Below are 13332 nucleotides of genomic sequence, written 5' to 3'. Positions count from 1 at the left end.
TAAATACAAAAATGTAGAAGCATTTTCATACTAAAATATTGCCATCATTATGCTATTGTGGAGATAATTTAGTTAAAAAAGTGTACTAGTACTGGCTGTATTGAGAAAGTTAGAAATACACTGCCCATACTTTCTCCCTTTTCATAAGCAGTCTTTTTATTTCCTCTTCCTATCTGAAACAGTGATAGAAAAGAGGGAGACATTTCAGGAAGTAGAGAAGTAATCTTTGGCTGTGTAAGAGGGGAGAAAAATTCTGGTAAACTGGTGAGGTGCTTGCAATTATCTTTTAGTCCTATTCAGAGAGTAGCAGGGTTTCCTATTAAGTGTTTGTATATGTGTATATTGCAGTGTATAATGTAATACCTGTTTATACATTATAAACTGTTTAAAAATACAATTTTTTTTTTTTTTTTAGCTTTAGAACAGTATTTGGGGAATTTATTTGCCACTCCGCTTTCTAGTCAGATACTTTTGTATCTACCAGTAGTCTTAAATGCCCACTATAACTCAGTGTGGCTCTTCTCTCACAGAATGTAAGATTTAACACCTTCTCTCTTAGTACCAGATTGGATCCTGTGTAGAAGTTGCTCAGTTGCCTCTGGCATGTGGTCACTTCAGGTCATTTATGTGCAGTAGTTATTTAGTTAGGCACAGGCAAAATAATTTCAATATTTGCTATTTCAGAGAAGTCTCTAGAGCTAGTGGGCTTTTAGATTTGTAGTTAAGCTGATGCTTTTTTCTTTGTTGAAGACAAATCCGTGTTTTGAAGTTTAACAGATGTACCTTTTAAAGTTGACTGCCATATTTTCTCCCTTTGGCTGGGCTGAACAGCTGATCAGCAGTTTTAGACACTGTATTAGTTTAAAAGAAGTGTGATGAACTAGAGATGTTTGATTTCAAAACTGTCTTAAGATGACAGTCTCAGTGTAGGGCTGTATGTTACATCTCTATTAAGTCATGTTCCCCCTTGCTAAATTCTATTATTTTTCTTTTTTTCAAGTCAATATACTCCTCCACCTAATCAACCTTTACTGGATGATATTGACTCAGAGTATGGACTGCATGAGTACAACCTGCATCTTGACCTTCATGGCAGAACCTGCATGTACCTGTGTGGATCATTCAAGTGCCTCTTCTGCAGAAAACGTAAAGTTGACAGAACAATAATGTTTGTTTTAGAAATGATCCCTGTCTTTCCTTCTTGTATCCAGTTTCTCTCTTTTAAGGGGTGAAACTGAAATGGAATTTTAAGAGTAAGATGTCTGTTAGTTGTGTGGTTTCTTTATATCTGCATGGTGCTTTGTGTGGCATCCTAAGGCTGCTCTGTAAGAAGTCTGCCCATTGTTACATTTTTATAGTGTCAGGCCTGGGACTGAATTCTTCAGATTGTCAGGGTCTTTTCTTTTAGTTCTCTGCTGCATTAATAATGCGGTGGCATAGCTCTTGGTGCAGGCTGATGTTTCTTTCAGTTGTATTTTATAAAGGAGAGACAGTTTGTCCTCGTACAATTTGGAAGCTTATTTCTGTAGAATTCTCCTTGAGTATACTTTGGATGCACAGACAGATTGAAAATATAGATAAATTTGTAGAAGTTACTGTGAACTTTAAGATCTATAGGGTTTTTTTTGGTGAGCTTGAGGTTGCCTGTTCTGGCATCTCGTCATTGTGTGGTAAACAATTTCAGTCATTTTTTTTAACTGCTGCTTCATTCTGTTTTCAGCACTTCTTTCCATGAGACGTGATTGACCATCCCTGTTATTCTCATACAGCCCAAATTCATAATTGTACTGAGGTTTTGAAAAATACATGTGTGATCTCTCTTTTGACATAACTTCAGCATAAATTCCTACAGCTACATAGCTGTCTTTCTGTAAGCAGAGACAGATTAAAATATTAAAATTAGACATTGTCATGAATTTAATTTAGAATTAAGTACTGTAAATTAATTATTGCTCCCAAATAATTTTTTTTTGTATCGGCAGTAATTTTTTTTATCCACACTCCTGAGCAGTGCGGATTGCAGAACATGTTGTTTTTCGGTCAGTAGAGGGCACTGTTGTCAGACGTGAGCGCTTTTACCGGGCTACAGAATTTCCCCGTGATTTGGTTTGGTTTTTCTCGTTGGTGTTTGGTGATTCCAAGAGCTGTCATTTAGATGGCAGCCTTGTGCAGTGTGGAGTGTAGTAGTCCTTGAACCTGAAATATACCTGAAATACATTTTTCAGATTCCAGAAAAGTTGCAAGCTTAAACTAAATGAATAATTCTACAGCTAAAACTTCAGTGAAAGTCTACGCATGTAGCAAGAAATCTTACCTGAAGTGTTGTGTAGTACAAGAATCCTCTTTATATTATCCGAAAAAACCCCAAAACGTCTCAAAATTGGCAAGAGGATTGAGTTTTTGGAATTGTGTTGGTTGTTCTGGTTTAGCTGAATGTCATATTTTGTTTTCTAAAATGAAAATGTTATGCTCCTAGCAATACAGTTGCACAAGAAAAAGTATTATGTGGCATACTTCCTTTCTTGATACCACTTTCTTGCTGCTTAGAAGCTACTTCCACAAAAGATTAAGCTGATAAGCTGATCTTTATGCAAATTTTAGGAAATGTCCCTGAGCTACAGTTGTGATGCCATCTCACTTTGCAAGTTACAGAATCTGTTTTATGCTCACGAGTGTTTTCTGAATTACTGGTTTTGTGACCTTCAGCAGTGTGACAGCCACCAGATTCTGGTCTCACAGGACATCAGGCAGCTGAAGCCATGGTTCTGCAGACAATAAGCTCATTTGTCAACTTGTCCCTTCCATGTGCTCACACAATAATTCCTTGTGGAAAATGCTTGACTTCCTCCTGAAATGGTGTAGTGATGCAGCATATGGTTGTCTGCTCTCACATTTTTCATTCTAAGTTGTTGTTCATTTTTCTCATTTTGGTGAACATGGTGTTGCTGAATGTGGTGGCCAGGTTTGTCCAGACTGGTTGTGTTTGCTGGTTTGTGTTTTGGTTTTAGGCTCCCTTCTAATAATATTCTTTGTCCCTTCCTCTGGGAGGACTCTGAAGCATGGAAGTCTGCAATGTTCTTGTCTTGCTATTTTTGAAAATTCTCTACTGAGTCCAGTTTTATTTTAAATTATAGACATGCCCATGGCAATTTCTACAACTTGAGGCACAGATCAGTTGTCAGCTATTATACTGTTCTTTTACTTATTTATTGGTTTTCGTTAGGGAGCTCTAGGCCTTCCTAGGTTACCAGAGAATGCCCATTTGTATTTTGCAGAATAACTGGTTTATTTGTTCAATATTAATATTTATCTGCTTTTTGTTAGTGTCTATTAGTATTGAGCTTCATTTTGCTACTCTGTTTGCAATTCTTTTTGCAGAATTCTTAATATTAAATTAAAAAAGTTATGTCACACTTCATTGAACCAAGTAGATGGAGTGTATATGGCTTCAGATTTTTTTTTCTGTTATTAATACTTACATTACAGTAATTAGCTGGTTTGCCACTGTTTGGGCTGGGGTTTAGCATTTTGTTTTATTCTCCTTTTCATGTAAACAGAATTGGCAATATGGTCTCACTGGCAGATAGTGTAGGGTGAATATGCTAAATACTTTGTAACTGAATTGAAAATATTTAGAAAACTTTCCTTGTTTTCAGGAAGGTATGACAGGCTTTTCTCCCAGAAGACTCCCAGAAGCTATGAATCCAGCTTCTTAATAAATACTTTTGAAGTGTATTTACCTAGGTTTTCAACTTTTTAAGCACAGCTTTGTACCCACATGGTAGTTTAAGCTTTGACTTTTCAATGTCATTTCTTGTTGATGTAAACTGATGTGATGTGCTTGCAAAATGTGAGAGTTGATTTTTGTGTATTTAGAGAGCTTTTAAGATTTGTTTGAAAAATTTCATATCAGGCTTTTGAAATGTTTTGCTTGACCTTGAAGATTGATTTGCAAGTTTAAATAACCATTTCAGTGTCTTAAGGCTGGTTGTTGGCACCAGAATTAGTGTTAAGCACAGCTTTTCCTCTGAAAATACCAATCAAATGACAATTTGCAACAAAGGCTTGGTTAGCAAAACAAACTTCCTTGGCTTTTAGCTAAAATAAGTACTCCGGAACTATTGGTCTATTTGTTTCTTTCCCCTGAAGTTTGTCTACATGATATATGTTCTTTATTACCTTTACTTGGAAATATTTGTTCCCTATAACTTACTCTGCTGCTTTGCTGCTATGCGTGTCTTGCATAAACCAAGGACTAGAGATGTTATAAGGGGACAATGAAACAAAGTCTGGATCAGGCTGAAGAAAGCCCTGTCCAATTTGCTTTCTCTGTGTTTCTCTTCATATGTTTAACATAGCTTGTTCTGTCCTTTAATTTCATTTTCTTATGTGACTGGGGTGAGGAAGGGAAGACTTCAGTACTTAGCCTGCAGTTCCTTGCTTGTTTCTAGGCAGACTTTTCCCTCCTCTGGAATATAAAGACTGCAATGGAGCTTTTATATTAAAAAAACCCATATATAAAGACTGGATTAACCAGCCCATGAATAATTAGCCTTCAGATTCTTGATCTGTTGCCTATTTCCATTCTGGCTAAAGTTAAGAAGTAACTATAATACACCTTAGCCAGCTGATCTATCTAGCAGTGGTGTATTAATGTCATGCAGTGGCAGTGATGTCCTGGGCTTCATTAATTTATTAGCAGAATGCTTTTTTCAATCCATTTTTAATCCATTCAAACTTCATTTGATTTGAATGAGTAAGAGAAATGGCCACTTCCATTCAGACTGGAATTGTGGATAACCAAATAGTCATCTTAGAAAAAAATGCTTGTTGACTGATGTTTTCAAATCTTGTTCAAAAACTCAACTTTAAGTGTGGTCTTTCAGTGGTTAGTTAGTAAACTAAGTAAAATATTTTTACCTTGAATGACATTTTGTCATTGAATTTGATTTACTGAGGTTTTGGAACTGAACCATTTGGACAGGTATCAAGTTAATGCCCTTTTTCTACTTTGAGCTGGGTCCTGGAAACGAATTCTGCTTACATTTTTCTCACTGATTTCTTTTGCACTTCACTGCAAAGACAGTGGGTATCATGGTCCGGACGATTGCATTTTCCTTCAACCATACAAAGTATTTCCTACAAAATATTTCCTGGGCATGGTCACGTTGGTTACTGTATTCACACTCCTATTCCAGACAGTGTCTGTATTGAAAAACCTGCAGCTGCTGTTCTCTGTCATGTGCTGGGCTGCTTCCTCCCCAGAGTAAGTATTCTCTGGACTCCCCACTGGTGAGTGATGCCTTTCCAGCATTGGTTTGTGCCTTGGCTCTACAGCACCAGTTCAGAGAAGTTTTTGGCCTCTGTGTTGAAGTGTGGGCTTTCTTTCTCCTTCACTGCCTCTAACGATCTGCTTCAAGCAGCCACCAAGCAGAGGTTTTGCTGGCACTGCCTGCTGGATGCAGCCATTTAACTCACAGCCAGCCTTTCTGATGTTGCTTCTTCTGTCTGTGGCCTCATGCTGCTACTTCAGCTTGATCGAAGGAGAATCACAGGCAAAACACTTCCTTTTTCACTCTGTCACTTCCATCTTAAACCTCTGCAAGCCCCTTAGCTTGTTACCTTACCATCCAGGACCTGCTACTGGATCCTGACAGGCATTATATTCCTGGGAATTCCTTCTCGCCCTTCTCATTTGTCTCCTGCAAGTCCTAGATATTTTCTTTTTTGTACTGAGGTCTCTAGTGCTTTTGTTTTGCTCTTTTGAGAGAGAATCTCTTGTTCAAGGAAACTTGTCTAAGGGATGTCCTACCAAGAAATCTGCTTGTGTCATGTGATGCTTTTATTTTCACTTTTCTTTGTAGTCAGATTGTGTTCATTATAATGTTCCCAAACTTATAATTAGAATGTTGGAGTCCCTGGTTCCTCCTCTGATAGCAAAGGAAAAAAAAAAAAAAAAAAGTCAATCTCTTCTGAGAGAAGAGATACCAAAGAAATATGGATATACGTAGTAATAAAAAAATCACAAATCATAGTAGTTCTGCCAAAAAAACCCCAAGAACCAGGAGTTTTGGAAAGCTACTTTAAAAAAAATTAAATTCATAATTTAAAAACTTGATTCAAATCAAATCATAATGCATGTCAATTTAAATGATGCAATATCCTTTCTAAGGAGAAATTGTTACCTGTATACCCTTTTTATTGGGTTGAGTTTCCAGTTAGAGATGGAAGTGTTGAATATGAAATTTACTCCTTGCATCCTTGTGTAAGTTCTTTAGGTGCCATTCCTATTTTTATGCTAAAAAATACAAAAGAATTTTTAGCTGCTATTTCTGCTGTGGATCACAGAATCAAACTTCGAACTGCAACTTAATTCCTCTATGAAGTGCTTGATATTTAGCTGTTGGTGTATGGCAGGGTTTCTTATTGGTGAGTGAGATGAAAAAGACATGAAAAGGAGAACATTTACAGCGTACTTGGACTGAATTTGATTTATACTGCTGTAATGTTGTATATTGTTTATATTTTCAGATGACATTGAAAATGGATACCTGAGGCTCAGAGTTGTAAACTTGAAGGATAATAGGAAGCACTTTCCTATTACTGGGACACTTGGCATATGCTGGGAAACAGATGTGTTTAAAGGCAATGTAAAGGTCAGAAATATTTTTTTGTTTGTGGAAATGCTTATCTCAAAACAGAATTATGTTTGTGCATCTTAAATATGCTAATTTTAAAACAATTTTTTGATATGTAGAAGGTGTCTGTTACTAGACAAAGACCTGTGTTCCAATATTTTAAAAAATAAGTGAATTTTGAGGAAAAACATTTTCTGCTTTCTCTCATAGTGTGTGGATTGCATGCTAGACTCATTCATGTAATGTGTGTTATCACTCCAGTGCTTTCCACTCAGCAAAGATGCTGTGGCTGACCAGCCTTGCTTGTAAATGCTGGACAAAAAAAAAAAAAAGAAAAAATACTGCAGATGTACTTTTTGTGAGGGCTTTTTTTGGGTTTGATGTGAGGGTGGGTTGGTTTTTTTTGTTTTGTTTTGTGGTTTTTTGTTTGTTTTGGGTTGGTTGGTTGGTTGGGGTTTGTTTGTGAGCAATAAGCCTTGAACCTCTGGGGAAATACTCTGCAGTTCTGTGGTGTGTATGCAGTGAAAGTTAGGAACTGCTGGGGAATGTTAAAATGCCAGTGGCCACAGGGAGAAACTACAGACCACATCCACACAGTCAGCACCTAGCTCCAGTCAGGTACATCAGTCAGCTGGATTAACTTTTTATTTTTTTAGAGGAATGCTCACACATTCTGTTGGATAAAATTCCTGAAAGAGTTACTTCAAACAAAGCTTCAGATTATTTCTGTACCTTTTGCAATAGTGGTGAAGGCACATATTTTTAAATGTACTTTATCGGCGTGAATGTTTCAGAAGTTGTAAAAATTCTGATGAATGTAGTTTAAGCACTACTGGAAAATCACTTAGTTCAACACTTGATTTCAAATTTGGCACTTCTTTTGAAAAGACCCTCAAAATTAATAAAACTGCTGTTTCTGCCAATCATGTATAGATGTGGAATGAAATATTGTTTGATAAGGTGAGACTTTTTTACTGAGGCATGTGTTGACAAAACAAGGGACAATATTTTTAAACTGAAAGAGGGTAGATTTAAATTGGACATTGACAAAAAAAGGCAAAAAAATTCTTTCGCCCATGATGAGCATGGTGAGGCAGGGGAGTTGGAATTAGATGACTTATGTAAGTCCCTTCTAACCCAAATCATTCTGTGATTTTAACCCGAGTCTAATCTGTGATTCAGCTGCTTGGCAGGATTTTTTTTTTCCATGAAAATACTCCTGAGTAGTATATAAGAATTTAGGAAGTTATCTGACAGAGGAAACAGCTGTGGCTGTAGTCTTTAGTTTTTCAGTTTTAGTCTCCCTCCTATGTGCATACGGCATAAATTATATTGAGTGTTTGTTTCTACGACAAAATAAAGAATACAATTTTTTTAAATGCCTCATTTTGGGGTGACAGATAGAATTTGTCAGCATATAGCCATGGGTTGAATTCACTGTGGTCTTTACCATAAGTGTCTAAAATTCTTAAAATGTGTGGAGGCCGAATAACATCAGCCACAGAAGTAGGACATTCCACTACTTGGAATTTATTTGAATTTTGTTTAATACTCTTAAGGAAAACCAAAAAACCCAAAAGCTTTCTTGGCACTTCTGGGTTTTTTAGTAAAAAATTTAATTGCTGAAGTACAGATAGTTGGAAATTGTCATGGCTTAGGAATGGTATTCTCCAATTTAATGTTCTCACTGTAACCACTCCAAATCACACTCTCTACTGGCTCTCTCCCCTTCCTCTGCCCTGTGCTGAGCTGGAGGGGAGAACTGGAGGCACAAAGGTAAAGGTCAAGGTTGAGATAAGAGCAGTTTACTGGAAACAGCAATGGGAGAAGAAAATGGAGAGTAGCAGCAACAAAATTAATAATAAGAAGGTACAAGAGAGGCGAGTGATTAACATGCAAACATGCATGTGAAGGGAGGAACTCAACCTGACCATGCCACAATAGCCTGACTGAGAAGAAAACCTTTTCCTTGCTCCTGGAAATGAGATGAGGTGGTATAGAACAATGTCACTGTGTTAGCCATGCTACCTCCTGGCTGCTGCAAAAATTAACCTGATCCTGACTAGAACCAGGAAGGAAATGCATGGAAACCTCACCATCCCACCACCCAACACCATCCCTGTGGTGGTGCTTAAATTCAATTCCAATTGGGTTTTCACTGCTCCGGTTTGGTTTTATAATTTGTGTTTTATAATTTTGTATTTATTACTATTGTTTAAGATGGCCTCTCCTTCCCTCTCCTTCTCTCCTTCCCTCAGACTTTCCTTCCCCCCCCCCTCAAACCTTCCCGCCAAAATCTTGGTTGTCCTGGTAACCCCATCCCATAATGGTTGTTTGCCACTTTTCGGTTACCTGTCAATCTTTAAGTTATATAACTTCCCCACCCCCTCATCATGTATTCCTCCTCCCCAAGTTACTTCTTATTGGTTCAAAAGTTCTGCATCCCTCATTATATGTTGGCAAAGAGTTTTAATTGGTCCCACGCAATCCCACCCCTGAACCCACCTAATAAAAAGCCGTGCCATCTTGAGGCCAGCGTCTCTCTCCGGAGCGCTGCCTTGGGGCTACGCATCCCTTGGTTGCACCCCCTGAGAGTCCCGCCTTTCTATTCTGCGCACCATCCGCACCTTGGTCGAGTTTGCCCACGCCTCTGGCAAAGTGAGCCCCTGGATGTAGTGGCGGCAGGGCTGGCCGGAACTGCACCCATTGGAAAAAGCCGAACCACTGCAAGCTGGCGCCCAACGTGGGGCTGTCACGCGTGGGCGAAGAACTGGCAGCTCGACGGCGACGGCTCTGACGCTGTGCCCTCAATTTGAGAGCCACGTGCTTGAATCCGGTCCGTCAGGACCTTTTACGGATTTTTCATTGTCGTCGCGCCTCCTAGTGGAAGCAGCCTTCAGGTGCGCTCCCGGGAGGGAGAGGAGGGTAGCTTCGCAGCACCCAGCGAAGTCCTCTTCAGTGCGGATTTACCCCAGACCAAACCGCTGTACCCACGCAGGAACCAGGGACGGGTAAGCGTGTGAGCCCCTTGCCCTCACCCTACCCAAAAGGGAAGATCCAGCCCAGGAGAGACTGTCCTCGGGGGGATCCAGCCGCGCGGCGCCCGTGGGGGGGTTGTTTTCCTCTCTCGGGTTTTTGTTTCGCGGTTCCTGTTTTTATTTCTTTTTGTTGTTTTATGTTTTGAGTTTCCGTGGTTCCGAGCTGGTCCCAGCTCGCTCCGGGATCGGGGGAAGCGACACGGGCGCGCCGCGGGAAGAAACCGGGGCCGCGAGATCGGGAGCAGCACGGCAGAGCCCGTGGTGTAGTGGTTAGGGTTCAGCGCTCTGACCGCCGCGACCTGGGTTCGATTCCCGGTGAAGCCGGTTGCCCCGGGAGCGGGATCGCGGGACCGGAGCGGTGCCGTGCTCGTCCTTTTGCCGGCCCGGGCGCGGGAGACGTAGGTTCGATTCCCGGTCTGGACCGGGACCGCGGAAGGCGCGGCGAGCCCGGCGGGTCCCGGCGCGGAGCCCCCCCGCTTTTTGTCTGCGCACGGGCACAGACGGGGTTTAAAGCGGGCTTTTTTGGTTTTACGAGGCACCTTCGGGGCGGAGGCAGTGGGGGGGGCTGCCTGACCGGAGTTTTTTAGTGCTGGGATTCGGTTTTTAGTTTATTTTGTGTTGCGGAACGGTTTGGAAGTGGAGAATGGGTGCCAGGCTCTCGGCAGAGGAGAAAGGCGTTTTTCGTTGTTTTGTTGGTGTTCTCAGTTTTAATAAGGTTAAGTTTTCTAAAGGAGAACTGAAGCATTTCGTGCGCATGCTCTGTCTGCATTTCCCCGGAACGAACCCGGAAGTTGTGACAGACCCCCGATATTGGGACCCCGTCATCTTAAAACTTACCAAATTAGCTGCCGCTGGAGACAAAAATGCAGCGAAATACCTGTTCTGGTCGCGGCAAATTCAAACTGCCGTGAAAAACATGAAGGGAGTGCAGAAAGAGCGGTCTCCCGGAGAAAGCTCTGTTACCCCCTGTTCTTCCCGTTCTGTGTCCCCCTCCCCTTCTCCCCGCCGTGGCATCCTCAGAGGTGCAGCGGGCATACCCCAGCCCGCCAGCCCTGGCGCTCTCAGGACGCCATCCCCCCGCCCGGGACAGACAGGGCAGTCTGCCCGGGATGTCCGACGGAGCACTGGCCATGCTCCCGAGGAATTTTCCCTTCCCCGAACCTCCCTAAACAAACCCCGAGTTCGGTTCAGTGTTAATGGAGAAGAATGCACGCAAAATGCCTGCGCGGAGCCAAACGGCGCCCGCGCGGGGGGCGCGGGAGGCACCGGCGCGGAGCCGCTCGGCGCCCGCGCGGGAGGCGCGGGGGAAAAGCCGCTCGGTGCCCGCGTGGCAGGCGTCCATGCGGAAGAACCGCATGGCGACCGCGTGGCACGGGCATGCGGCGTCCATGCGGCAAACGCACGCGGTGTCCATGAGGCAGAGGCACGCGCCGCCCATGCGGCAGACGCACGCGCCGCCCATGCGACAGGCGCACGCGCCTTCCATGCGGAAGGAGACCCCGGCGCCGATGCGACAGGCGCATGCGGCTTCCATGCCGCAGGCGCATGCGGCGTCCACGCGGAAGGCGCGCGCTGCGCGCGCGTGGAATGCGCACGCGGTGCCCACGCGGGAGAACCGCGTGGCAGCCATGCGGCAGAGGCGCAGGCACGCAGTGCTCGCGCGGCAGAGGCGCGGAATGGCGGCGGCCGCATGGTGCGGTCGTTCTCTTTGTCCGCCCTGCCCGCCAGCCCGCTGCCGGGGGTGCCGCTCGCCGCCGCCGCCGCCATTGCCCCGCTCCCGTTCCCTTCCCCTTCCCAGTCCCCCAAGTTTTCCCCCCCCAACCCTTTTCCGTCCCCTTCCACCCTTCCCCGAGGCTGTCACTGTTCTGAAACCCCTTCCTATGACCCCCCCACCTGCCGCTCCTCCCGAGTCTCCACCCAAAACCACTCCTCCGAAGGCGTGCCTTTCCCAGACCCTGGCACGCCCCCCTCCCGTCGCAGGCCACTCCCCTCGGTGACGCCCAAGTCCCGCCCACTGCCTCCCGGTTCCCACGCCCCTTCTTTCGGTTCCCACGCTTGGGGCAAGGAGGGGGAGGGGTGGGATCCAGGAAGTGATGGTCCCCATGTCCCTTCTATCGCTCCAGTTACCTACAGGAGGGGTAGAGGAGGGCATGAGGAGGCAAAGTGGCAGCAGTTGTCCCAGAATGTTGTCAGGGAACTCATGAAGGCCCTCAAGGAGTACGGCCGCATGAGTCCGTACTTCCTTGGTTTGTTAGATGGCCAAGTTACCGGGAGTGAGGTTGTCCCCCATGACATCAAGTACCTATTCAAGTGCTTGCATTCCAGAACTGAGTATCAGCTCTGGTTTGCAACCTGGAAAAGGCACTTGCAGGACGCTCTCCCAGGATGGTCAAATGACCCTGACACAGCTGTGGACAATGAAGGGAACATGATCACGCTGTCACATGTGATGGGTGAGGGAGAATGGGAGATGCCCCAAAAGCAAGCTGAAAGCCTCCCAAAGCCGTTGTTAAGGCAAATTGCTCGTGTTGCTGTGAAAGCGTTTTCCACCATGCGGCCTTCCGGCCCCATGGAATCGTATTCAGATGTTTTTCAGGGACCTCAGGAAAACTTCCTGCTGTTTGTGGAAAGGCTAACGGTAGCCATAGAGCAGCAGGAAGAGGACGAAGTGGCAAGGGAGAGGCTGGTCACGTTGCTGGCGTTCAGGCACGCCAACGAAGTCTGCAAACAGGCCATGCTGACCCTTCCACGGATTCCCAAGCCGACATTACAGGACTATGTCGAGGTGGTAACTGAGGTGGTCCCCCTGATGACATCAGCAAAGCCAGAGAGGCCGGAACAGCGACGGAAAACCGTGAATGCAGCAACCGCAGAGAGCCCAACCTGCCATCAGGACAACGCGGCCGTGGTACCAAAAGGAAGGCGTCCATCTGGAAATTCAGCTGACAGGCCTTGCGCCTTATGTGGCAAGCAAGGACACTGGTGGCAGGCTTGTCCCCTGAGACGGGAGTTTCAGGAATTTAAACAAGCCAAAGAGGGAGAAGGAGGAAATGGGAGGGGAGGACGCTCCCAACAAAAAAACGAATAAGGGAGCGCGGAGCCACCCAGTGCGATGACCCCAATCGGGTGGCCCAAGCCGGGGGAGGAGGAATGGGGAATGATGATTTGAGTTGTACCGGACATGACATTTTAACGGACTTGACTTTTTCTTCCCAGAGGCAGCAGAGGAGCCCTCTGAGAGGGAATTCACCGGACAAGACAAGAGACTCCCCTTTGAGGAGTCCTTCACCTGATGATCCTGACCCGAATGTGCCTGTTCCTTTCACAGGAAAGTCCTTGACAACAACAAGCGAAGGAGTGCCCTTTCATCTTCAAGTGTCTGATGCCCTGTGGATCCGTGATGATGAATGGCACCGTGTGGCGGTATCTAAAAATCGAGGTACCTGGCACAAAATTGGCACAACATATGTAGTCGTGGGGGATTGTAAACATACCCCGCCGGAAATCGAGATTGTTCCCCAAACCACTCCTGCGGATCCCGAGTGGTTTGAACTCTGGCTTCGCTGCACGACTCCACCCATTTATCTGTCAAAGGGACAGATAGTCGCCCAGGCAATACCATCACTCCCTGAAAGGGTGTGTCCCGAGGGCGACTG

The 13332-nt window shown here is 44.5% G+C and overlaps 1 protein-coding gene across 1 annotated transcript in view; it reads left to right on the top strand.

Moving 5' to 3' along the window:
• Positions 1–13332, top strand: part of LOC310923465 (F-box only protein 15-like) — a gene marked incomplete at its 3' end in the record, with an annotated part of 33427 nt that overhangs the window by 14634 nt on the left and 5461 nt on the right. The window contains exons 8-9 of the mRNA XM_083885460.1: positions 1001–1146; positions 6532–6656. Of these exons, the coding sequence (XP_083741586.1) occupies positions 1001–1146; positions 6532–6656 (271 nt within the window). The remainder of the gene's footprint in view (positions 1–1000; positions 1147–6531; positions 6657–13332) is intronic.

This window comes from Zosterops lateralis (assembly GCF_965231275.1).
Source record: "Zosterops lateralis genome assembly, contig: HAP1_HAP1_SCAFFOLD_57, whole genome shotgun sequence".
NCBI lineage: Eukaryota > Metazoa > Chordata > Aves > Passeriformes > Zosteropidae > Zosterops > Zosterops lateralis.
Note: the sequence above shows the minus strand (reverse complement) of the source record. Positions and strands in the feature narration are given on the sequence as shown.